A 25,602-nucleotide genomic window follows, 5' to 3' on the forward strand; every position below is an offset into this window, starting at 1 on the left:
GGATGAAAACTCGAGCTTGGCTAGCCATAATAATAACTCTGCTTTGTGGGAACTCAAGGACAAGCTGATAACATTTTGGAGGGCTGAGGAGAAAGCCTGCATTTTAGTCTAATTGGAGAATGTGATTCATGACAACAAATTGGGGGTGGGAATTGCACTTTGTTACTTTGTATCTGGGGGAAGGGAATTTAATTTTTGGGTTCAACTATGTTTCCTGAATAAAATGTTCTTTAAGGAAGAATTTTGCCTTGAAGTTCTTTTGATGGGTTTCATCAATCGGAACCATGACACTTAGTTTGTCACTCACTGCTTAATTCTTAATTCCTAGAGTTTTATAGGAAATAAATCCTGCTGTTTGCTGAGAGTTGTTGGAGGAGATAAATCAGGAAAGAGGCCCCAGTGAATAAGGTGTTATTCAACATCCAGGTGCTACACATGATCAAACTGCAATGTAAATTAGAAACAGACCATCTCCAGACACATGCTTAACATTAAAACAAGCAACCATACATATAAGTAAAAAGATGATGAAGAAACTTTGCAAAACCACTGCCATTCATAACCCGGTAACTTACCCATCTGCATCTTGAATCGCTGAGACTTTTCAAAAGACACAGGTCCTTTTGATGGGTCTGAAGTTTTGATATCATAAGAGCCTGGTGGTGGGGCACAAGCTAGAGATGTGGGTAGGAGACAGATATTAATCAAAGTCAGAGCCCCAGTTACAATAAGTTTATTTTTTTTAAAAAAAATAAATAATAATCCATTAAAATGATTTAATTTAAACCCATGTCTATTTTATGGTTTTTTTTTCCTGTTTTCATGGTTCCATTAAATGTAAAATATTTATGAACTCTTAATGAAATGCCCACATCACAAGGAAAGAAGGTAAATTGTATCTGTTCCAAAAAATATATCTTGATACAATTAACACTTATTTTAAAGAATACATTATCCTTTTGAATGATCTACCATGGACTACTTGGGAAGAATATTGTTTGAATTTTTTGTCACAGGATTCCAAAAGAATTCTCGATTTGAGGGCACCTCTAAAGAAGTTTTTCTCAATCTTAGAAACTTTGAGTGGACTTCAACTCCCAACATTACCATCATAAGTCACTTTTTTCAGTATCGTTGTAACTTTGAATGGGTGTGTGTGTGTGTGTGTATGTGTGTGTATAATGGCCATTCAAATTATCAGAGAATATATGTACACGCATAAAGGCAGTCCTATTTCAAGTCGAGGACTATATCTATAGAGAGACAGTCCTCAACTTACAGGACTACCTTTGTGTGTGTACATATATTCTCTGATAATTTTTCTGCAAGGTAACTTTCAAAGAGCACTCAATACAAACTGCTGAACTATCTATTTTTGTGGCAATGGAGTGGAAAAAAGGATGCTCAGTGTTTCCAAGGTCTATTCCAGAGGGGATGCTATGCTTCCAGCTGGAAAAAAAAGCACACACTTTGTTTGATGCACATACCCCAGTGTTATTTGCATGCTGACAAGTATTAACAAGCATAACTGTACATTACGTGTGTATTTGTTAGACTCATAGAAAGTCAGTTTGGTCTAGAAACAAGAAGACTGTGAGTTTTACACAATTTAGGCACAAAGCCAGCTGGGTGACCCTGGGCTAGTCATTTCTCTCAGTCCAAGGAAGACAATGGCAAACCACTTCTGACAACCTTGCCAAGAAAATTGCAGGGACTTGTTGAGGCAGATTCCGAGAATTGGACATGATGCAATGGAATAAAAACAAAGAGTTATTCTTAACTCTTAAAAAACTTAATTCTTTAAAAAAAATTATTATTGTTATCATTTCCCCTGATGGTTGAGATAAAAAGGGGAAATATAAGAACTATGTACACCTTGAAAATTATTATCTTTATACGTACAGTAGCACAAACTGAAATGAGGCTGCTTTTGAAGACTGTATAGAAATTGATTTTGTGAAGTTTACATTATATGTATTATGTTTCAATTTCAGTGATTCATACATTCATACCGTCAAGATACAGAAGAATCAAAAAAATTCAGTACATGAAGTCTACACCAGTTCTCCAGGAGAAAAGTACTGTATATGCATACCTTTATATCAATGAGACCCCATATCTTTGGTAGCCTCACATTGCAATGGAACATTCAGTTTCTCAGCTACTAAAAGTCTTGGCCCAGCAGATACAAAAGTAGCCAGGGAAATGATTGAAGCCTGGGAAACAGGCCCCTTGTCAATCAACAGGGTTGCTGATTTACCACCAGCTTATCAGGTACTTAGGAGTTGAGGACTTGGCAGCCCAAGGAAACAGCAGCCAATAGCCAGCCAACAACATTCCAATTAATAAAAAGTTACACAACCAGGCACCACATAAATACGATACATAGAATAGCCTACAGGACACATTTCTGGCAGAGAGAAGTTCTCTGAGGGTGGACTCCAGCAAGAGTCTGAAACCTCGGAACACTAAACCTCTGGTCTCGGTGACCAACCCAGATTGGGTCCTATAATTTTCTCTCTCTAGTGTCTAATCCTGGGGGTTCCTTGGTTTGTCAAATAGCTTTGGGAGATGAAACAACTGAAGAGATTATACTGGAAGACTATGAATAAATATGGTCATACCTATGTTTGGGTTTGCACTGTGGTGATAAAAATGGCAACATGCAATTTCTGCTCTTATTGCATTTTCAGACTCTTGATAGTTCAGGGTGATGTGTTTATTATTAGAGAAAAAATCTCAGAACAATATTATATAATTGCTGTAAAATTCTCCACAGATAAAATCAGCCATACTGGTAGTAACATAAATGGGATAACATCTCTCAGTTTGATCTGGGATTCTTTTGATTTCATGACTCCAAGAGAAAGAATAAGATCCTCTGCAACATTTTTATTTATTAAATTTATATACCACCCATTTTACCAGCAGGCTGGGTGGCTGAAAACTGGACTATATGGCTAATTAAGGAATTGATTAATGCCTCAGAAAGGAAAAAATACCACCAACCTTGATTGAGACAGTAATAAGCCATCTCTCAATTTAACATATTGTACACAACTGAGATTTCACAAATTATTGGGAACCCTGACTTCTTCCTTCAGAAGAAAGATAATTTCATTTGAAGATTTATTTTGTTAGCAATCTTGTATTCAGTTAGAATTCAAGGTATTTCCTGAGATTTCAACTACTAAAGGTACATTCCAGACCTCTAGAATGTAATTGCACAACTGCTAAGGATTGCATTGGATTTGTGACATTAAAGCAACAGGAAACTCCCTGTTATCTAGCTCTGACCTTACCTTGGCTTGGAACTAATTAGGGTTATATCTGGTTACAACCTGAGTAGGAAACTTCAAGGAATATCAAAATTGAGAATTTTTTTTAAAAAATCCAGAATGCAATAACAAACCACTTATAAAGTGTTGCCAATATAACAAATTGAATTCCTCCATGAAATTATCAGGAGTTAAATTCAGCTCCAAAGGGGCTATCTTTATCTTCCTAAATTTCTAACTGGGCCTTTCATTATTGGTTACTATTGAACATGATCAAATCTTTCCATCTGTACATTTCCATATCTTTCCATTTAATTCTATTGCTCAATCAGTTAGTTTACATAAAGACTGGAGAGGTGGGAGGGAACCTAATAAGAACCATTTTTGCATCACTTTCAGAGCTGGACGCACTGAAATTGCTTTTTCTTTTCTTTTTTTTCTTCTTCTGACCCACCAGCAGATGAATGATCTGTTTGCTCTCCACCTTTTTTCATGTTTGCAATAGTTCACTGTGAAAAGATGATGCTAAATAGAAGTTTTTAGAATTGTTTTAAAAAGTCCATGGTTTATCATGGGATAAGTAGGCACCTCCTTTTTCTATCTTTTCACCTGCTTAGTGCATTAGAATGTAAGCCAAGCAATTCCCAAAAAAATTCCAACAATGCTTTACTACCCTGTTACTTTGCAGCCAATGGTAATGCTGGCTGGCGATAATGGGAATCCACTTCATTAAGGAAAGCTCTGGATTGGAGAAGGCTGTCTTATTAAATGATAAAGGAAGGAAATGGTGATATGATACCCCAAATATCTCAGGAACGGAACTTCATACAATTTACGATTATTTTGGAGACAGAAGGTTGCACAGAATTGCAGCAAAGTAACGCGGACGGAGAGGTATAACATGTTCTCGCACACATTTTCCATCCTGCTCGAAAAATATATTTCTAAAGATCTTTTCTTTCAGAAGAGCATCCACAGCCTCTGGAAAAACAAAACAAACCCATTCACTTACTTGGTGCCTCATTGAAACGCTTGATGGGAGCCTTCGGAAACGACATAATCAGCCTGCAACTTCCCCCACCCAGAACGAACAGAACAAATTCAAAAACTGAACAGGATCCCGCCCACTTTAAAGCACGCCCGAATCAGCCAATGGGAGAATTCGACCGGCGAATTGGTGAACAAATCAGGGGTCCACGGTGGAGCTTGCGCCGTCGGAGGGCGGATAGATAATTAGGTAATAGATAGATAATTAGGCAATAGATAATAATAAAATTGCGAAGCTAGGAATGGTGCGATATGATTTTAGACTCCCATACTGAGTGCAATGAAATATGAACAGAAATGATTGATAGTTTGAGGTTGTAAATGAATATTTAACATATATAAGACCCTACTTGTTTTTTCCCCCTAAGTATCAAACTACGGCGTGTCCGATTTTCAATAATATATTGTATGTTGTCAAATAAAAATACATTTTATACTGTGCACATAGAATGCAGTTTCCAACAGGTCAACAGGAATGTGGATATATATTCCCGAGCTTGGCATCTTTTTACTTTCAGATCAATCCTGTTTGAATTATCATAAACTGCTGGCCAGTCAATGATTTTGGGAACAAAACATCTCTCGGTCAAAAGTAACGTATGTGATTATAGAACTGAAGCATTGTTTTTAGACTCTTTCTTCACGCAAAATCTTGTTGTTCTGTGTGAGCAGCAAAATTGAATGTGATTTTATTTTAAAGCGACTCGTGTAACTACGCTTGTTCCTGTTTTACTAGCACTGGGCAAACAAATTTACCAAATGTGGCGGATAGCAGTAGGGCTTTCTCAGTCTCGGTTCCCCATATCGTCTCTCTGTGGTTCTTGACAGGCTGTCGTATATGCTTGTCTTAAGGCTTTTTCATTAATAAAATGAAAACACATTGAGAGAAAACAACTAGAAACTTGAACCAGTTGTTCCCACCCAAAATGGTAGATTGTGCTGTAATTAGTTGTGAAACGCTATCACTCTACACGTTTTTTCCCCGTACTAGTTCTATGGATGGGCGCTGTCGTAAGATGCTGGCGGAAGCCTGGTAGGCTTGGCCTCGCCCCTTCCCCCCCCCCCCCGCGGTTTCTACCGGAATAGTTCCGAAGACGGGCGAAGAGATCGGACGAGCGGCAGCCGCGCAAAGGCGCATGCGTCTTTTTCCAAGCTTGGGCCGCCAAGTGGATGTCTGCGCCTTTCGAAGAGCGGAGCGGGCTGGTGCCCTGCGCCACTCCCTGGGGCTGCTGGTACCAAACCATGGAAGAGGTCTTCGTCGAGGTGAACGTGCCGCAAGGGACTCGTGCGCGGGACGTGGAATGCAGCCTGAAGAGCCGGCACCTGGCTTTGACCGTAGCGGGGAAGGAGGTGCTCAAGGTACCTCTGCAAAACAGCAGAGAGAGAGAGACAGAGAGAGAGAGCATTTCCTTCCACGCTGGTTCGGTTTAGTCCTCGTGATGTGACATGGGAGAGCGTAGGGCAGACTTATTGCTGCGTGGTCTCGTATTTTTTATTTATTTTATTTTTTTATTTTAATTCCATTTATATCCCGCCCTTCTCCGAAGACTCAGGGTGGCTTACAAGCTTATTGACTTTTGTTTATTGCTTCTGCTCTACTATACTACACTTTTCTCTTTTTTTTGGCGGGGAGAGGGTATGTGTCTTTGAGCCTGGATAATATCCTGCAGTTTTGTTGGCACGATTTCAGAAGTGATTTGCCGGCAAATAACTTTTTATCATCATTTGATCATTTCCCCTAGAAATCAGGAGTTTGTGAGTTTAGTTCTGCCTCAAGCATGAAGCCAACTGGGTGACTTTGAACTGGTCACTCTCTTTCTGCCCTAAGAAGAAGGCAGTGACAAGCCACTTCTGAAAGCCACCTTGCCAAGAAAACTGCAGGGTCTATCTCAAGGGAACTTGTGGACTGGACACATTGATTGGTGAAAAAAAAACATCTTAAGTACACAGATTATATCTAGAATTCTGGAACAGAGTGGCTAATTGCCCTACTCTCATCTTGAGTACTGCATATAAAAGATTCTCAGTCTCCTACCTATCTCCTATCTTAGGCAGACAATTCAGATTCCTAGTCTACCATTGATGAAAAAAACTCCAACACTAAAGCCAAGAATACAGTTAGAAGAATAAATAAATGTGTTGTATAATCTTTTTAGATGCCAGTTTGTCTCGACAAGCTGATTAAAATGTAACATTTGTGCTACAGGTAGTCCTCGGTTTATGACCACAATTGGGACTGGATTCTCAGCCATTGAATAAATCAGTTGTTAAGAGGTCATGTGACTGCTTTCCCTGGTGACCACAATCCCAGCACTTTTGGTTGCATTGTTAAGTGAGCTTGTAGGATGTTAAGCAGAGATAGTCTGAGGTAGGGAAAAGGCCTGCTTTGGGGTTGGGGGATGCTTTGCACAGACCACATGTGAGTCTTCCTTTGCTTATGAGATGAAAATTCTCCCTGCCGAAATTCAAAAAGGATTCTTATTGCCTATGTAAAGGGACACTTATGCGCAGCCTGCACCGGACTTCTTAGGACCTAGGGCTTCCCCCAACCATCTTGTGCTCCCTACCTTACCACATTGCTTCTCAACCGAGGAGCTGAAATTCTTGCCTGCTGAAATCCAAGCAGGCACAATGTTGGAATTCTTTGGAAGGAAGTCCTTCAGCCAGCCCAGAAACAAGAGAGAGTCCTCTGGCAGGTGGCAGCAGGTTGTAACATTCCCTGCTGGCTTCCCCAATAATTTTCAGGGAAAACCAGTAAAGAAGATTGCAAATGGTGATCCCATGATCATGGGGCACTTGGCAACTGGTTGTAAGTGTGAACACATTTCCAAGCACCCAGATTACAGTAATGTGACTGGAGGGAGTGTGTGTGCTGATTCATTCCCTATCTTTGGAATTATGGCTTTAGAATTAAAAACCTGTCTATAACCTTAGGTTAGCAGTTGGCTACTTAATCATTTCTTTCTGCTTTCCAAAGGGGGTGCAATTTGGAATTAAAACTTCCCCCATTTTTAGCAGAATAGTGCAAGAAAAGCAAATGGTCGTAATTAAGCTTGGAATTTTGATATAGTAGAATCTTGAAGGCCTCAATTAAAATAGCCAAATCTATAAAAACATGTGACCTCCTCTTATGCAATAATTGAGCAAGCTGACCTTTTTGATGTGCTACTAAATCTAATAGTTAAGTTTACAAAATTAACTGCAAAATTATAGTATTTCTGTAATCAATTTGTGACATTCAAATATAAATCTATAATATTTGCTTTTGAAATACAGGTTCTATATTTTTAATTTTTTTTACCAGGGTAATCTATTTGACTCTACAATAGCTGATGAAGCAACCTGGACACTAGGTAAGATCTGTGCTTCAGAGAACTTTACATAACAATTTAGTTTAATTGTGGACTTTCTTTGTATCAGCTTGGATTTTTAATTTAAGAAAAACACATGGAAAATGATATTTTGTAAGGACATGGGATTTGTAATTTTGGCTACCATTTTTCCCTTTTGGCAAAATCACGAATCTTGTCTCACTTATTTTGGCCATGTCATGAGAGGGAATTCACTAGAGAAAGCCATTGGAATAGTTAACGATAAAAGCAAAGTAAGCCGCCAAAGAACATGGTGATTAAACATCATCAAAGCTGACAGCAACCAGAACATGGAAAAACTTAAAGAAGTAGTGCAAGATCAAAAGATGTGGAGAGATCCGGCCCATAGAATCATCAAGAGTTAGACATGAGACTGAATGGACAATATTATCACCATCGTTTTCCTTTTCTCAAGACTTTTTAAAATAAAAAGAAAACAGTTGTACTGGGTTAATCTCAGTTGGAATATCATTAGACCCTATCCCTTCACTCTGGAAAACTAATGAGGATGGTCTACATAATTTGTGTTGCACTTTCTTACGGTTCAAAATATGAGTATTTATTATGATTATATGCCATCAAATTAGTGCTGAATCTTAGGGATCACGTAGATAGATTTTCTCCAGGATAATTTGTCCTCAATTTCATTTTCTAACAACCTATTCTTTGTTCTGTAATTGAGTCCATCCACCTAATCATCCTCTTCTTTCAAATAATTGTTCCACTGAATAAATCCAGTGTTGTTGTTGTTTTTTCATTTGAAAAGAGGATCAGAAATTGATACGAATCACCTTGACAAAAACCAACCGTGATGCTGGAAACTGTTGGAGTTCCTTGCTTGAGAATGAGTATGCTGCTGATCCATGGGTTCAAGACCAAATGCAAAGGAAGCTTACATTAGAAAGATTCCAGAGAGAGGCAAGTCAATAGACATTACCCATATTGCAAAACAATGGTGGCCCAGTAATTAAAATGCACTATTGCAAACTACCCACAACTAGGAGTTCGATCCTGACTGGTTCAAGCTGATTCAGCCTTCCATTCTTCTGAGGAGAATGAAGGACCCAAGATTGTTGTGGGCAATATGATGCTCATAAACCCCTTAGAGAGTGCTGTAAAGCACTATGGAACAGTATATAAGTTTAAGTGCTATTGCTAAGTGCTACTTTCGTTTAAAACACTGTTTCATAGACAAGGCTTTATAAACAAATCAAAAATTAATTTGAATATATCATATTTATACACCACCTATATCAGGAAATAATTACCATATACATCATATACTATTATCAGAAGTCCTATATTAATTTACTAGGATCAAGACTCATGGAATGTACTTTAAATACATTCTGAAATTTAATTTGGATTTCAAATGTGTTACTAATGTTGCTAGAGCACAGCTGGTTGTTTTTACATTAAGCTTTATTTAAAAGAAAAACAAGGGGACAATGGAAGAAATACAAATGGCATTTGGATAGGTGTAGGTTATAGACGTGGTGGCTCAGTGGGTTAGGATGCTGAGCTTGATCAGAAGGTCGGCAGTTTGGCGAGTCAAATCCTGAGTGCCGCGTAACAGAGTGAGCGCCTGTTACTTGTCCCAGCTTCTGCCAACCTAGCAGTTCGAAAGCACATAAAAATGCAAGTAGAAAAATAGGGACCACTACGGTGGGAAGGTAACAGCATTCTGTGCGCCTTTGGCATCTAGTCATGCCGGCCACATGACCACGGAGACGTCCTCAGACAAGCGCTGGCTCTTCGGCTTTGAAACGGAGATGAGCACCGACCCCTAGAGTCGGAAAACGACTAGCACACATGTGCGGAGGAACCTTTACCTTTACCTTAGGTTATAAATATTATGAAATAAATAAATATATATACAGGCAATCTAAAGTTATTTGTCTTTTTCAGGTGCTAATACAGTAAATGGAAAATGTTAAGAAGAGTATATAACAGAATTCTGTGTAGTCTTAGTTTGAAATATATCCCAGTAGGCATGTTCAGCAAGAGTATAAATAGAATGCTATGCCTTCTCTTGCAGAACCCTGGATTTGACTTCAGTGGAGCAGAAATTTCTGGAAATTATACCAAAGGAGGGCCAGACTTTTCTAGTCTTGAAAGATAGTGTGTCCTTTCAGCTATATTTCCTCCAGTTTCTACAAAATACAAAACATTAAGCTTTGGAATAGTTTACTGGTTTTCTTCTGGACAGCTTTAAACCATAAAACAATGTCACCAGAATTGCATTAACAGTAATTAAAAATGAACATTTCATGCATGTTCAGATCAATATTATTTGTATGATGACACTTTTGTGCAAGGTTAACAGCATACAGGTTCAGTTGCTACACTTCAAATTGTTTATTGATATGCTAGTATTTTTTTTTGAAAGTCTGTGATCTGACTTATTTTTTGGCAAAGCAGATGAGTAAAAAACATTACTCCCTAAATGCTCTGGCTTTCTCCACTGTCAAATCACTAAAATAAACTTTGAAATATATTTTCAAATACATTGTTGTGTGGTATAAGAACACATTTTGAAGGCAGGGTGTGCCGTCCTGAAAATTTGTATTAAGCCAATTCCAACACTGTATTTTACTTAGAAGAGTCATTACAACTAATGTTAAAATCTGGTATAATTAACATCTTCCACAATTTTGTATCAAATTGTACTATCAGTCAAACCATAACATGCAATACGATATCCTTGGTTAAAGCCATTTAGTGTTCATAAATTTATACCTGACTCTCTTTATAACAGGATCTCCAGTGTGTACCTTCTCTTAATGAAATTCAGACAACCATTTTAGCCACTTTAAAGAGCTATTTCATGCCAAGGGAGTTTTTTGATTTGTTTTGACTATGGGCACCTTTGTGTTAACATATCATACTGGCTGGAACACTTGATAGAATAATTAAAGCATGTGTAACTTTTTCATGAAACATAGTTCTGCTTTCACTGGTACTTATGTTTTTCTGCAGCCCAAGGTATGATTTATAGACAAGCATGTAACGCTCTTATTATAAAGATCTGGATTGTATCCAGTGATGCTATTTGGACTATTCAAATAGATCATTTTTGCATCCCAAATTGGCTCTAACATGTTAGGGTATGTGTTAGGATATATATGGACAAAACAATGAGCTGAATTCTCATTGAGTGATTGGAAATCTACTTGGACAACATAGCATATATCTTTTGTTTATATATGTAAGAAGAAGGAACATACATCATATGTAATTAAAATTTCTAATTGTTGTGCCACGCTTTGCTTTATCCTTGTATACCGTATTTTTCCGTGTATAAGAAACACCCTTGTATAAGACGCCCTGGCATGCAAGTTCCAAGCTTACAGCAAACAAAGCGCTGGGAGCAACCACCTCCCAGTACTCTAGACGCCTCCCTGCTGCCCCCCACCCACCTAACCAGCACGATAAGCATGCATAGTCAGTTCACAGCAGCAGCCTTCCGACCCTGGTAAACAAACTGGCATGAGCACCGGCATGACAGCAAGGCAAGGGAAGCGAAGGCAGGTTTTAAACTCAGCACCGATCAGCTGTTTGGTGGAGCGCCGAACAGCTGAGCTGGCAAATCCGGAAGTTCGGCCGGCCACTATTATCGAGCAGGACGGCCTCGCAGCTGTGTTCCACAGGGTCCCTGGTCAGCATACAGGTACAAGGGAGGGAAAAAGCTGTTGCTGCCATCCATGCTGCTGGTCCCATCAGTTGCCTCTGGATGCCGTCCTCCGACGAATTTGCCCCCTCCTGTTAGTGGCAAGCCCACAGGGCCTTGACACCTGCACCAGGCGGCATGGCAGCGGCATGTAAAGAACCCACACAGGCATGCCCTGGGCTGCAGAGGTTACCATTATTTTTTCGTGTGACGCACCTGATTTTTGAACAGGGTGTTTGCAGGAAAACAGTGCCTTATACACGGAAAAATACAGTATATTTACTCCTCCAATTAACAGAATGAGTGTTAATTGTAGTCTGATTCATTCCCTAACCACATGTACTCTTTTTGTATCTTTATGCTTAGACATGTTTAGTTATCTATAGTTAAGCGAAGTAGTAATTTTCATGCTTAAAAAAGATTTAAACTACCTCAGTTTGTTCTATGGTATGCTTTAATTGTACAGCGCCAGGGCTTGCTAAGTGTTTTGTCTGCCAAGAATTCAAAGCTACTATTTCAGCTATTAAGATGCTACAAGCAGAACTCGTATTGTTTATATAAAGTGAGGAAATGGGATCAATAAAATTGATTTTGTATGCCTAAAGCAGACTTGAAATACAAAGCATGAGGAAAGGAAAAATACATACATTAAGCCCAAGTAACATTCTCAGAAATAATTATCAATAGTACTTATCTGACAATGTTGGAAACAATTTCAACAAGGCAATGATCTTCATGTGCTCACAGGAAACGAAAGTATGAAGATGCTGGAATGATCTTTTCAATCCCTAGATGAGTGTTATTGAAAACATGCGACAAGTGTGCCTTCAAATTTACAGGCAAAGTAGTATTCACGGAAATGTACTATTTGAATGCGAGAGCTTAAATTGTTGAACGTAGTTGTACGTGATTTTATCATTCTCTACAAGTAGGGTTCCAAATTGGTGCTCTTAACTAAATGCATTAAATCTAGACTAGTAACATCTGGGGACTTCCAGATATATTTTATTATTCTTGGCCATATTGACTAAGATGACTGGAAGCTGAAGTCCAAAACATCTAACCACCATTGGTGCAGTGGTTAGAATGCAGTATTACAGGCTAACTGTCCACAGTCTGGAGTTTGATCCTGACCACCTCAAGGTTGACTCAGCCTTCCAAGGTCAGTAAAATGAAAACTTAATTTGCCCAACACCCTTTTCCAAATCCAGGTTAGTTGATCTGATATATTCTATAGACAAGGTAAGTTCCTGAAAGCCCGTCTGTGGTGTAATCAACTCATCAGACTGCAGAAATATTTTTTTCTGAAAAGCAAGTTTTTCTTTGCAATACCTCCAAGAGCATCAAAGGTGGGCTACACATTGCTGGCAAAGAGTGTTCCAGGTATGTGTCTGACCCAGCACAGCCAGGTCTTGTAAACACAGCGATACATATCTCAACATGCAGCCTTGTTTAGAGCACAGTAAATATCAACATATTTTGGAAAATATTTTTCTTTAAGCAAGTTACTGTCACAATCCAAGGCTAACAAATCAATTCATGCAATTCCATTTCAATGTGTTTTATTGAAAGGTACTTTTGTTGCTTACAGACGTAATAGGACATTTTGATAACATGTTTGTTCCTTCTTGACTCCATAAACATCATCTTAAATATTGTTCAGTTTCAATATTCAAATACTAAAGGCATATTAAGATACAATTATTCAATTTAATAACGTCCATAAAAAATTATAGTCTGAGGAAATATCCCATGAGTTTTGTTCTGAAGAGCAGCTTGCAATGAGGTAGAAATAAATGGTTTGTCCAAATGCTGGGTTAAACCAAAAACAAGTCTTCAGGTTTCTGTAATTGTAATAATTTTCCTAAATTTCTTACTTTGATTCTAAATACAAGCCAGTCAGCTTTAAGTGAGTCATTAAGGCAATATGAAATTACACCAACGGTATATGTGCTAAAATTAAAAACATAAGAATTGCTGCATTATGTTTCCAGTCAGCTTCCAAAATTCTTCCTAAGAAAAATCCATTCTAATTTGGGCTGAACAATGCAGTACTCATTATGGTAGAATACTTTATCAAGTTGAAAAGATAATTAAAACTGTTTAAAGTAGCACACCACTAAATTCTGTGCTTTGAAATCCATTTAACACAATGTTTTACTGAAAGTTTGATACCAATCCAAAGCCAGACACATTCCCCTACATATATGCTTAATATAAACACAGAACTTTTGCACTTCTAATAGAGGGGAAAAAAGTTTAATCCAGACCAGGGAAGTTTAAGCACTGAAATGCTTAAATTTGTCTCACCAATTTTGGTACATGCAAGCAGAAGTAAAGACCAGGGTGAAATACTATGGGAAAAATCTAAAATAGTTAATTCTATTTTTAGACATTGCCCACATTCTCAGCTGGTGCCTGACTTGCATTCTTTAAAGAGTTTTAATTTCCAGTGAATGTAATGTACTTTCCAACTTCTTTAAAATATACTTTGCTAGAATCTGAACTGTAATGATACTTGTTAAAAATGTATTCTTTATGTTAACACACTGTAAATACAGACTAGATTTGGCACTTGCAGTCAGTATGATCTTGGACCAACATATTTTTTATTAGATTAAATTCACCTCTAATGTGAATCACAGTTTAAAGGGAATTATCGAATTTTGGATTAATTTGGAATTTTATGTTAACACCATTTCTCAATCATTATTGCCATTACTATGAATCAGATGTAGCAATTTTCTTTCCCTTAGTAATGTTACTACTCTCACTAGAAACTTGTGTATGTTTTATTAGTTTAGTGATAGTTATGTTCATTTTCTACCACCATTTAGTTCAGAAGTGCAAGTATACAGAAGAATTATTAAGGATCAAGTTCTACAATGACTCACATTTTCACATTTCCAGAGGGTAGATCAAAACAAAAGCAGCTGACTTGTTGGTATTTTAGACCCAAGCATTCCTTTACACAAAAAGTCTTCAGTTCTGTGGATTAAGAACAATCTTGTGGCAACAGGCTATACTGTTGTATAGTTCAGAGGCATAAGTGTGGTTGAAGTTTAACATTCATGAAATCAGGTCAGAAGAATCCAACCATTTCTGTTTCAGCACAGGAAAGCTTATATCCTTGTTGATTGAACATATGTTGCCAGTGTCCCATCCACTCTTCTTCAGGATTACCACTAAATCAAAGGAAATTTGAAAATTAATATTGTAACATAAAGTGCACTTATGCAAAAGTGGGGTGAATTAGCATTGTTTACAAGCAGTGTATTCTAAAAAAACAAAAACAGGAATTTCTCTCTTGAAGATTCCTATTTTGACTATTTCATTTTTATGCTATTAAACAAAACCGTGTTTATATCACAGGTAGCCCTATACTTACAACAATTCATTTAGTGATTGTTAGAAGTTACAATGCCACTGGAAAAAGTGGCTTAGGAAAGTTTTTCACACTTACGGCTGTTGTATCATCCCCACGGTCACATGGTCAAAATTTAGATGCTTGGCAACTGACTCACATTTATGATGGTTGCAGTGTCATGTGATCACTTTCTGACAAGCAAAGTCAATGTGGAAGCCAGATTCACTTAACAATCATATTACTAACTTAACAATTGCAGTGATGCACTTGGCTATGGCAAGGAAGTTCGTAAAATGGGCAAAGTTCACTTAACAACTGCCTTCACTTAGCAACAGAAATTTGGGGCTCCGTTGAGGTAATAAGTCAAGGACTTTCTGTACTGTAATCTTTGCTGAGTGCACTGTCATGGATAGCAATAACCCTCTCAGCAAGGCATTGCTGGAATGAAAGTTTAAAGTATCTGAAAGGTTCCTAGATTTGCAAAGATGAACTCTATTCTCCCATTAGTTAAGGTGTTTAAGATTACAAGTAATCCTCACTTGCTAACCACAACTGGGGATCAACAAATCTTTTGCTATGCAAACTCAGTCATGAATTGAAACCTCACAACCCACTTACAAAATTAGTTTCAACTGTGCGTTATTAAACAAGACATGACCAGACTTGCAGCTTCCAGCCTGCTTCTCCATTGATTTTGCTTGTCAGAGGCTGGCTGTGAAGGGTGCAAATGGTAATGACACGATTGTGGGGTGCTGTGACCATTGTAAATGTGTGAAGGTGCTAAGCACTTGAATCACAATTACATGACCATTGGGATAGTATGATGGCAAGTTCAAAAACTGGTCTTAACCAAACCAGCATTCGGTAAGGGAGGACTCTATGTATGAAAGTCCATTTACATGCATATAAGTAGTAAGAAAACTCAACATTTATATTTCTCGTAGTTTAGCGCTTTACTTCTTGACTATTACATGTCCATCTACTGTGGATAGCTTTTTGTGCTATATTAAACTGAAGAATGCAGGCAATTATATTAGCAAAAAAAAAAAAAAGGATTGAGACGGGTAATGTTCACAAAGTGCAGTTAGGATTGGCAACTATACCCCTATGTAATGCAGTTGTTAAGTGAGACATAACGTAACCACAACTTGTAATTTCACTGCCAGCTTCTCCAGACTCTGTTGGAAGCTTGCTGTGAAACTCTCAAATGACAACCATGTGATCGCAGAAACATTATGATAATCATTAATTTGATGGAACTAAGTTAAGGTACTTTTTAGCACCTTTGTAACTTTGAACAGTCACTAAACAGGGCAGTCAGTAAGCGAGAACTACCTATGTAATGAAGCACATTAGGAAACTTGAGAATATAAAACTGACACTAGATTTCAGTAGCTTTTCAACATGTTTTCCTTACAAATATCTGATTAGTTTTTTTCTAAACCATATAAACATGTTTTTGTTCAAAGTTATATTTTTCAGATTCCTAAAAAGATTGCTGCAACTTTTACACTATTTTTATTTCTACTCAAAAATTCAGAATAGTTAAAAATTTATATATATATATAAACAGACTGCTTTATATTTGGTAGAAAGGGTGCTCCACTCAACACACATATATATATATCCTCCCTGGCCTCAACTGACAGAAGTGACGAGGAGCCTGTGGTCTAAAGGTTAATATAGCTGCCTAACATGCAAGCTGCCCAGGTTCGAATTCCATAGAGGTAAGACAAGCTGATGAGAGCTAAAGAGCTTGAAATAGCTATACTAGTCTCCCTTTAACTCTTTGTCAGCAAATATATATATATATATATATATATATATATATATATATATATATATATATATATATACCGTATATACTTGAGTATAAGCCGAATTTTTCAGCCCACTTTTTGGGCTGAAAAATTCCACTTCGGCTTATACTCCAGTCAACAAAAAAAACTTACCGAGGACTTGTGCGCGGCCGAGGCTTTGGTGCTTCCGGGATCGCCCGCACCTCTCCCAAGCCACCGCCGTCCGAGACCTGCCGAAGTTTGGGGAGGTTTGGGGAGGTGCGCGCGCACCTCCCCAAACTCCGCGCCTTGCCTGCCTGCTTCTTTCCGCAGCGGAAAGAAGCAGGCAGGCAGGGCGCGGAGGAACGGAGACTTGCCGACGTTTGGGGAGGTTTGGGCGCCTCCCCAAACCTCCCCAAACCTCGGCAGGTCTCCGTTCCTCCTGCCGACCTTTGGGGAGGTTTGGGCGCCTCCCCAAACCTCCCCAAACCTCGGCAGGTCTCCGTTCCTCCTGCCGACCTTTGGGGAGGTTTGGGCGCCTCCCCAAACCTCCCCAAACCTCGGCAGGTCTCCGTTCCTCCTGCCGACCTTTGGGGAGGTTTGGGCGCCTCCCCAAACCTCGGCAGGTCTCCGTTCCTCCGCGCAGACCTGCCGACGTTTGGGAAGGTTTGGGCGCCTCCCCAAACCTCCCCAAACCTCGGCAGGTCTCCGTTCCTCCGCGCAGACCTGCCGACCTTTGGGGAGGTTTGGGCGCCTCCCCAAACCTCCCCAAACCTCGGCAGGTCTCCGTTCTTCCTGCCGACCTTTGGGGAGGTTTGGGCGCCTCCCCAAACCTCCCCAAACCTCGGCAGGTCTGCGCGGAGGAACGGAGACCTGCCGAGGTTTGGGGAGGTTTGGGGAGGTTTGGGGAGGCGCCCAAACCTCCCCAAAGGTCGGCAGGTCTGCGCGGAGGAACGGAGACCTGCCGAGGTTTGGGGAGGCGCCCAAACCTCCCCAAAGGTCGGCAGGAGGAACGGAGACCTGCCGAGGTTTGGGGAGGTTTGGGGAGGCGCCCAAACCTCCCCAAAGGTCGGCAGGAGGAACGGAGACCTGCCGAGGTTTGGGGAGGCGCCCAAACCTCCCCAAAGGTCGGCAGGAGGAACGGAGACCTGCCGAGGTTTGGGGAGGTTTGGGGAGGCGCCCAAACCTCCCCAAAGGTCGGCAGGAGGAACGGAGACCTGCCGAGGTTTGGGGAGGTTTGGGGAGGCGCCCAAACCTCCCCAAAGGTCGGCAGGTCTGCGCGGAGGAACGGAGACCTGCCGAGGTTTGGGGAGGTTTGGGGAGGCGCCCAAACCTCCCCAAAGGTCGGCAGGTCTGCGCGGAGGAACGGAGACCTGCAGAGGTTTGGGGGGGTTTGGGGAGGCGCCCAAACCTCCCCAAAGGTCGGCAGGAGGAACGGAGACCTGCCGAGGTTTGGGGAGGTTTGGGGAGGCGCCCAAACCTCCCCAAAGGTCGGCAGGAGGAACGGAGACCTGCCGAGGTTTGGGGAGGTTTGGGGAGGCGCCCAAACCTCCCCAAAGGTCGGCAGGAGGAACGGAGACCTGCCGAGGTTTGGGGAGGCGCCCAAACCTCCCCAAAGGTCGGCAGGAGGAACGGAGACCTGCCGAGGTTTGGGGAGGTTTGGGGAGGCGCCCAAACCTCCCCAAAGGTCGGCAGGAGGAACGGAGACCTGCCGAGGTTTGGGGAGGTTTGGGGAGGCGCCCAAACCTCCCCAAAGGTCGGCAGGAGGAACGGAGACCTGCCGAGGTTTGGGGAGGTTTGGGGAGGCGCCCAAACCTCCCCAAAGGTCGGCAGGTCTGCGCGGAGGAACGGAGACCTGCAGAGGTTTGGGGAGGTTTGGGGAGGCGCCCAAACCTCCCCAAAGGTCGGCAGGAGGAACGGAGACCTGCCGAGGTTTGGGGAGGTTTGGGGAGGCGCCCAAACCTCCCCAAAGGTCGGCAGGAGGAACGGAGACCTGCCGAGGTTTGGGGAGGTTTAGGGAGGCGCCCAAACCTCCCCAAAGGTCGGCAGGAGGAACGGAGACCTGCCGAGGTTTGGGGAGGCGCCCAAACCTCCCCAAAGGTCGGCAGGAGGAACGGAGACCTGCCGACGAGCCGCGGCCACACAGGGTATTCCTGTGTATTCAGGCTTGCAAAATGGCGGATCGAGCCTCTGCTGGCGGCAGAGGCTTGCAGAACGGCGGATCGGCTTATACTCGAGTCAATAACTTTTTCCAGTTTTTGGGGGTGAAATTGGGGGTCTCGGCTTATACTCGAGTCGGCTTATACTCAAGTATATACGGTATATGTGTGTGTGTGTGTGTGTGTGTGTGTGTGTGTATCTTTGGTCATTCGGGTTTTTTATATATTTTATATTTTATATATAATATAATATAATTTATATACGGTATATATAAATTTTAGATTGCTAACAAAGATTTAAAGGGAGACTGATATGCATTTCAAACTTTTTTTTTTTCATCAGTCAGCCATACCCTTCTGAGATTCGAACCTGGGCTGATTGCACATTAGGCAGTTGTTTTAACCTCTAGGCTGTAAGCTCTATCTCACTTTGTTAGCTGAGAAGCAAGGGAGATATGTGTTAGATGCTTGTTAACTATTTAGATTACCTTGCTAGGTATATGAGTCAAAAACACTTTTAAAAAATTCACCTTTTAGGGACCAGTTTCTGGGATTGTGGGAAGATGGGCAATTCTGTAATAACTGTGTTTCAGTTGCCGGGCTGTGCGACCAGACACAATCCATTTTAGCTTTTGTCCACTTGGCTTGGAACATTTGCTTGAGGAATATTCTGAGAGGCACTTTGATACAAGTTCTTTCCAAAAGGAAAATTCTCTACTATTTATCTATAGGGGGAAAAAGGGAAATTAAAACCAATCAGTACCACTCATGAGCAATCAATCCATGTCAATGATCAGGTAACACATAAAGACTGACACACTTTCATTTATCATGTGAGTTTTAAAAAGCTTATTCAATGCATAATTTCAGTTTATTTAAGAGGCTTTCAGGTTGTCAAGAATTTTTTTATTATAAAACTCTGGAGATATAAATATGAGGTTTAAAACTGATTTATTGAAGAAAAATACACCAAAATGCAAGCAGGTTGACAATTATAGTACCTGTCATAAAAAAATTATGTGCAAGTTGTTTTAGGTAAATAATTAAAAAGAAAATTCTAGAATGAAGATTCACCAGACATAAATGTTATGAGGGACAAAAAAATAATTACAGTACTGTATGCAATATATCAGTGTCTAGGGAAAAAATGTAAAAGAAAGCAGTATGTTTTCAAATAAATTTCTCAAAAATGAGACTTTAGTATTAAGTTACTGATTTACAATGAAATTTAGTTATGCATCAAAGAAACAAATAGGAATTAAAATTTATGTATCAATATATTATATTTTATTTTTTTATTATTTTAATTCCATTTATATCCCGCCCTTCTCTGAAGACTCAGGGCGGCTTACAAGCTTAGCAGTAGCCTTCATTCTATGTATATGCCTGCTTATTAGGGCTTTCACACACCCCCTAAGCGGCATTATTACAAAGTCAGCTTAATTGCCCCCAACAATCTGGGTCCTCATTTTACCTACCTCGGAAGGATGGAAGGCTGAGTCAACCTTGAGCCTGGTGGGATGCGAACCTGCACTAATTGCAGGCAGCTGGAGTTACTTAAGGAGGCATTAGCCCACTGCTCCACCAAGGCTCTTCCATACACACATATAAAAATTCCATACACACACATTCCATACACACATATAAAAATTATTCATTCACAAATATAGTCCATAAAATGAAGCTGAAAAGGGTCTCTCTCATACTCACCAAATGTATCTCTAATAGTTAAAAAAAGGTATGCTCTTCCAAAAGATCTTAAGGATTTAAATACATTCATAAGAAGGAATATTAAATAGCTTCAATCCAAAGTAAGAATTTAAGTCATAACAAATATTTTGAATTGTGTCCAGAAACATGAATTTGCTAGTATGTTTCTTACAATTTAATCCACACTCACAATCCTTCATTGTAGCAAACTGAATAATCTGAATTTTCCAAATACTTTTGAGAGAAATAAATGACCCGTTTATAACTAGTTTTAAGAGCTGAAATATTCTCCATTTGGTCTTTAGGAAATGCAGCCCTGATGTTTTTGATATTACCATTTAAGATTTCAGTCTTTAAAAAAGGTTTCTTATACTGTAATCTAAGAATGAATGAACTTTTATATAACCAGGTGGATCAACTAAAGTAAAATCCATGAACATACACACAATGTAATACAATGTGATCTGGAAAATAAGGATTGCTTAGTGTGTTATATTGGAGCACATCGTGTGGCTAATTCAACAAATCATGGATAATCTATGAATTAGTCTATGAACTTCATCATATTTCCACAAATAGGTTTCTAAACTTGTAAGCTGTAAAAGTTTTCATTCATAACATTCATACTCTGCTGGCTCTTCACCATTGCCCAAATATCAATACCCTTAATCCAGGAACTATATCCCTTTTTCTAATGTCACATTTGCCCTTTAACTACCATTCTTTTGAGCAAATAGAGAGGCACTAAGAAATTTTCTGATTGGAGCTGTAGCCAGCTTCTCCATTCCATTTAACAAGTAATTAAACAATGAGATCTGCTGAGCTGCACTATTTGCTATGACGAGAGTTAAGCCACACAAGTTATTTTAATGTTTGAAAAATAACCACTGTTATCAAAACTATTTGCCAGGGACTGAAATTGTGCCTCTCAACATATACTTGAAATACCTTCAAAAATATATTTCCTGAAACTGTCAGCAAGGATTCTCCTGAAAATTATTCCATTTCTCTTGCCACCTACATAGCTATTTCCATCTTATTCTAATCTAACTAACCTAAACATTTTCAGAAGAAACCAACCTGTGGATGATATCTAGCTTAAAAAAATAGTCATCATATTTCTATGATAAATTAACAAAGTTAATTCAAAGTTAGTAAAGACATCAAACAGATATTTAATTAGGGCCTACCTTGGAATGTATTCGGAGACACTGTATTATTTCAACCAATTCTGGCACTTTCTTCTCTTCAGCTTCTACGGCCATTATTGAAAGTGCCAACACCGAAGGCTAGTGAGAAATAAAATAATTAAAAACTATCAATTATGTTAAGCTTTTGCAAAACTTACTGCTGAATTGATCACTAACTGATCATAATCCATACCTTTGCTTTTGAAAGAAGAATTCTGCAGTGGCAGGCCTTTAGCTGGGCTTCAAGTATCTCTAATTTAAGATTATCATTCCTGTATAAAACAAGGCTTAATTTGTTGATTTTCAATATTTTATATAAGGATTACCACAAAATGAAATATGAACTGAGTAGTTAGAAGATATGAAAAACTAAAAAAAAGTCATAAAGTGATTTTTTGAACTTAAATCAAAAACACATCACCTAATATTTGGCAACTCAACTCTAAATTCTCAAATTATAAAATTGCATCTAAATACAAACACGTTTCACTCATAGCATATTTAAAAACAGTAATTAATAGTAGTTGGGGCCTAGAGTAGAATCAACTAAGGAGGAGTATTTTGGGTAGATAAATCAAAAACTCGTTAGAAACTTCCTTTGAGCAGAGAGTGAGTAGTTATAGAGGATTAGCAAAATTAAATATTGATTGCCCTTTATTTTCTGTTTTCATTTGGTTCCTTCCACGAAGTTCTGACACTATAATCAAAGCTACATAAGGGCCCTCTGCAGGATTGAGGTAATTCAGGTTATTAGAGTTAACTATGCTGTGTATGTCTGTGTGCAGATGAGCTACATTTGTGTGTGTGTGTGGGGGGGTTTCTAGAAACCTCAAAGGCCCCTAATAGAAAGCTGCTACTTAGGGGCAAGGAAAAGTAATTCCACCTCATAAACTCTGCTGTAATATAACTATGGTGGCATGACAATGACGATACTGATTTTACACAAATGTAGTAACCCTGTTTCAGATAGCTCAAATTTAATAGGATTCTAATAACACTTCAAACTGCTGTGTGGGATTAATAGAATTGTACGTCACAGCCATGTAAATATTAATACCTCTTAAAGCCAGAATGTCTGTCTGCTATGATGTACACATATATTGGGGCACTGTTTAACAGTTTCAACCCCCAGAGTTAAAATTTGAATTGCAAATGCATATCTCTATTAATTTAAAAAGGTATTCTTAGATATTTACCACCCTGCTAAGACATAGGACATTTTCTTTCTATAAATCTCTTTTTGGTTTAATTCCAAATTGGTCCAGAAAAGGAGACTTACCTTTCACAGTTGATGCTGTCACACAGAATTAAACAATAAAGTTGCAGAAACTGGAAGGCAGTTGTTGCTTTTACTTTTCCATGTAGCTTCTCTAAAAGAATTTCCTCCATTCTCATTAGGTCACTAACTGTAAACCGATACTGACTTATTCGGATTAAGTCCGTAGCTAATGGAATATTACTCTCTTCTTCCATGACTTTCACCGCCAAGTAAAAGCAACTTAAGCCAACACAGCCCAAGTGTTTTGGCTGCACCTAGAAGAAAAAGATTTTCAGTTGAAGCCTACAGTATACTTGGTTTACATACATACTGCAAACCTACAAAGTAAATACTATGTAACTCAATAGGACTTTTGACCCAAAAATGTTTGCTGTGGGCTTATAGCAACCTTTTCTTACTTAAAATAAAAAGCAATCATTCCTTAATCTATTTTCTTCTATGCTACCTTTTAAACTTTTGGTGTGTTTATATTCAAGAAAATAGGAATTTCCAGTATGGAACCACTTTGGTTAACGTTGTCTATTGTTCAGAAAAGTAAGCTTTCATGCCTTGCTGTTCAACATCAATCAAGCATCTATTCACTGTATATTATCCCTCAAAACAATTCAGTTCAGTATACAGGAATTCTCTTTGGCAGCTGAAAATCTGAAAAGCAAATTAGCAGCAATCTGAAATCTTGTATCAAAATAAAAATAAACTGGCTTATACTGTAACTTCATAAAGGCCTACCTTCATTTTTGATAAAAAACGATCTAAGTAATTCACGGCAAGAGAGAACGTCTCTGTGCGGAAGCCGAAGAATTGAATCAAACTAAGCAGATCTTTCACTTCAAAATCCCGCAACCTTGCTGTCATCCGGAGCCCATTATCATGAGCTGATTCAATTGTTCGCAAGCCAGAGAGCTTTGGCTGATATCTTAATTCTTGCTCAAGCAATGCATTGAGCTGCAGCAGTAACTCAGGAGTCCCATTTGTTGCAAACACATCAATCATCTGAAATACAAAATTTAGATCAAGACTGTTTTCAAGCAAAACACTTAGAGAACTTTCTTTGCTTTTGCCACCTGTCTGCAAAGCTGCAGAGACACTGCTGCATGTCATATTCTACATTCTTTAATTCCATGTGTAACATTTGCAGAAGTAATACAAAATGCCAAGGAAGCAGAAATGGTCAGATATATAAACCAAGGCTTAAAAATGCAAATATAAAATTATAATTGTAAGAGCCATTGTATCCACAGTGAAACAAACTGTTCTCATGTCTTGAACCACCCTCATTATATTTCTTTAAAAAAATAATGAAACATTTAAACTAATTCTACAAAGGCCTATGATTTAAGTTTTTAAAACATTGTGAAGAGAGCACCACACCTAATAGGATGAATCCCAGGGTTTATTTAATTCTGTATCAGTTAAAAAAGCACTGCGGTGAATGTTATCCTCATTCCCTCACTGTGAAGTCCCTTGCTTCCTCCCAGTAGCAAAAGATCAACTATAATTTATTAGAGGTTCCTTACCCTGTCGCTGTCTAGCGTCTTCTAGAAGCCTTGGACTTGACCAAGTTGCCAAGCGGCTAAATGAGCGCTTGATTGGGAAAGGCTGAGAGTTAAGTGTGACCAAGTTTAATTAAATGAATGTAACAAGTCCTTGGGGAGAAGGGCGGCATATAAATTTAATAAATCTCAACACCGTAGTAACATTCTCTGCCACAGCTGGCTTTATCTCACTCACTTTCCTTTCGGGACTCCTTATTTGAAAAATATTGATGTTAATAAGAAACGTTTCACTTCTGGTTCTCCCTCTCTCCCCCGCTCCCCTCTTCTTACTTTTTGTGTTATTTCATTGATAGACATAGGAATTATTACACTTCAGTAGATCCTATCGTTAGTAATCTCTGTTAACGATGCCAACTTCACGACAAGTCCGGACTTGTCCTCTCGTCTCATATAGCACGCTGACAGCCACTCGCCAGTAGGAGTGAACTATTTTGTATGGTGAAATAAATAGCCCAGCTGCCGGAATTCCAGTCTCTTACCTTTTATCCCAGGAAAGATACAGGCGGTCGGAAAGTCTTCAGATAATCCGAGCTGAAGTTGAAACAAACTATGGACTTTAAAAATATAAATATATAAATACCTCTAGATTTTTTTTTTAAAAAATAGCTTTTTATTTATTTTACAAAAGGACAGAACTAGAGTGACGCTTGCAGCTTTGGGGGAAAAAAAAAAACCACGCGAAGACTCTCCACCTCTTTCAGCTCCGGAGGAAACTAGATTCTGCCAACATTACTTCTGCTGACTTCAAACTCCGCCCCGGCTTTTATAGAAAAAAAAAGAGAGAGGTTTCTTCTGATTGGCTACTGTATTGACCTGGTAGACCAATCAGAGCCTCTCACACCGCAACTTGCTCCAATCGGGAACTGAAAAGCTATATAGAGCCGGGAAATTGCGCGTCTGTGGTGCGTTTTGGTTTCTTCGTTCGTCTGTAGTACCGCGATCGCTGGTAGATAAATAGGCTTTCCGTTGAGTTCGGGGCAAGACAAAGAGAAAGTAAACTTGTTTCAGCTTAAGGTAGATTTGTATGATATGTTTTTCTAGAGCAGCGTTTCCCAACCTTAGGAACTTGAAGATGCGTGGACTTCAACTCCCAGAATTCCCCAGCCAGCTATGCTGGCTGGGGAATTCTGGGAGTTGAAGTCCACGCATCTTCAAGTTCCTAAGGTTGGGAAACGCTGTTCTAGAGGCAATTCTAGG

General features: G+C 39.4%; 3 protein-coding genes across 3 annotated transcripts in view; 1 reads left to right on the forward strand and 2 right to left on the reverse strand.

Annotated features, from left to right (window-relative positions):
- The window catches only part of HMMR (hyaluronan mediated motility receptor), a gene marked incomplete at its 5' end in the record, with an annotated part of 33,748 nt that extends 29,412 nt beyond the window's left edge, over positions 1–4,336 (reverse strand). The window contains 2 exons of the mRNA XM_083351322.1: positions 576–674; positions 4,291–4,336. Coding sequence (XP_083207448.1) covers positions 576–674; positions 4,291–4,336 — 145 coding nt within the window. The remainder of the gene's footprint in view (positions 1–575; positions 675–4,290) is intronic.
- Positions 4,337–5,440: 1,104 nt separating this feature from the next.
- Positions 5,441–11,797, forward strand: NUDCD2 (NudC domain containing 2). Its single transcript, XM_083355389.1, has 4 exons — positions 5,441–5,684; positions 7,630–7,678; positions 8,463–8,614; positions 9,735–11,797. The coding sequence occupies exons 1-4, from the start codon at positions 5,496–5,498 to the stop codon at positions 9,816–9,818; spliced, it is 474 nt and encodes a 157-aa protein (XP_083211515.1). The 5' UTR covers positions 5,441–5,495; the 3' UTR covers positions 9,819–11,797.
- A 692-nt stretch (positions 11,798–12,489) lies between these two features.
- On the reverse strand, positions 12,490–25,079 carry CCNG1 (cyclin G1). Its single transcript, XM_083355388.1, has 7 exons — positions 24,885–25,079; positions 23,579–23,842; positions 22,850–23,103; positions 21,764–21,842; positions 21,571–21,669; positions 19,201–19,395; positions 12,490–14,551 (listed from the first exon to the last, which is right to left on the reverse strand). Exons 2-6 carry the CDS (start codon positions 23,840–23,842, stop codon positions 19,204–19,206), a joined length of 888 nt encoding a protein of 295 aa, XP_083211514.1. The 5' UTR covers positions 24,885–25,079; the 3' UTR covers positions 12,490–14,551; positions 19,201–19,203.
- Between the last annotated feature and the right edge of the window lie 523 nt (positions 25,080–25,602).

Source organism: Vipera ursinii, assembly GCF_947247035.1.
Source record: "Vipera ursinii genome assembly, chromosome: 2".
Classification (NCBI taxonomy): domain Eukaryota; kingdom Metazoa; phylum Chordata; class Lepidosauria; order Squamata; family Viperidae; genus Vipera; species Vipera ursinii.

What these genes read in the sequence shown, in the direction of transcription:
- NUDCD2 (XM_083355389.1), top strand. Translation starts at nt 5,496, where the DNA reads ATGTCTGCGCCTTTCGAAGAGCGGAGCGGGCTGGTGCCCTGCGCCACT. An exon ending in CGGGGAAGGAGGTGCTCAAG is followed by an intron (nt 5,685 to 7,629) that starts GTACCTCTGCAA and finishes TTTTTTTACCAG; the next exon opens with GGTAATCTATTTGACTCTAC. An exon ending in TAGAAAGATTCCAGAGAGAG is followed by an intron (nt 8,615 to 9,734) that starts GCAAGTCAATAG and finishes CTTCTCTTGCAG; the next exon opens with AACCCTGGATTTGACTTCAG.
- CCNG1 (XM_083355388.1), bottom strand. Translation starts at nt 23,842, where the DNA reads ATGATTGATGTGTTTGCAACAAATGGGACTCCTGAGTTACTGCTGCAG. An exon ending in GTTTTTTATCAAAAATGAAG is followed by an intron (nt 23,104 to 23,578) that starts GTAGGCCTTTAT and finishes TTTTTCTTCTAG; the next exon opens with GTGCAGCCAAAACACTTGGG. An exon ending in TTCTTCTTTCAAAAGCAAAG is followed by an intron (nt 21,670 to 21,763) that starts GTATGGATTATG and finishes ATTTCTCACTAG; the next exon opens with CCTTCGGTGTTGGCACTTTC.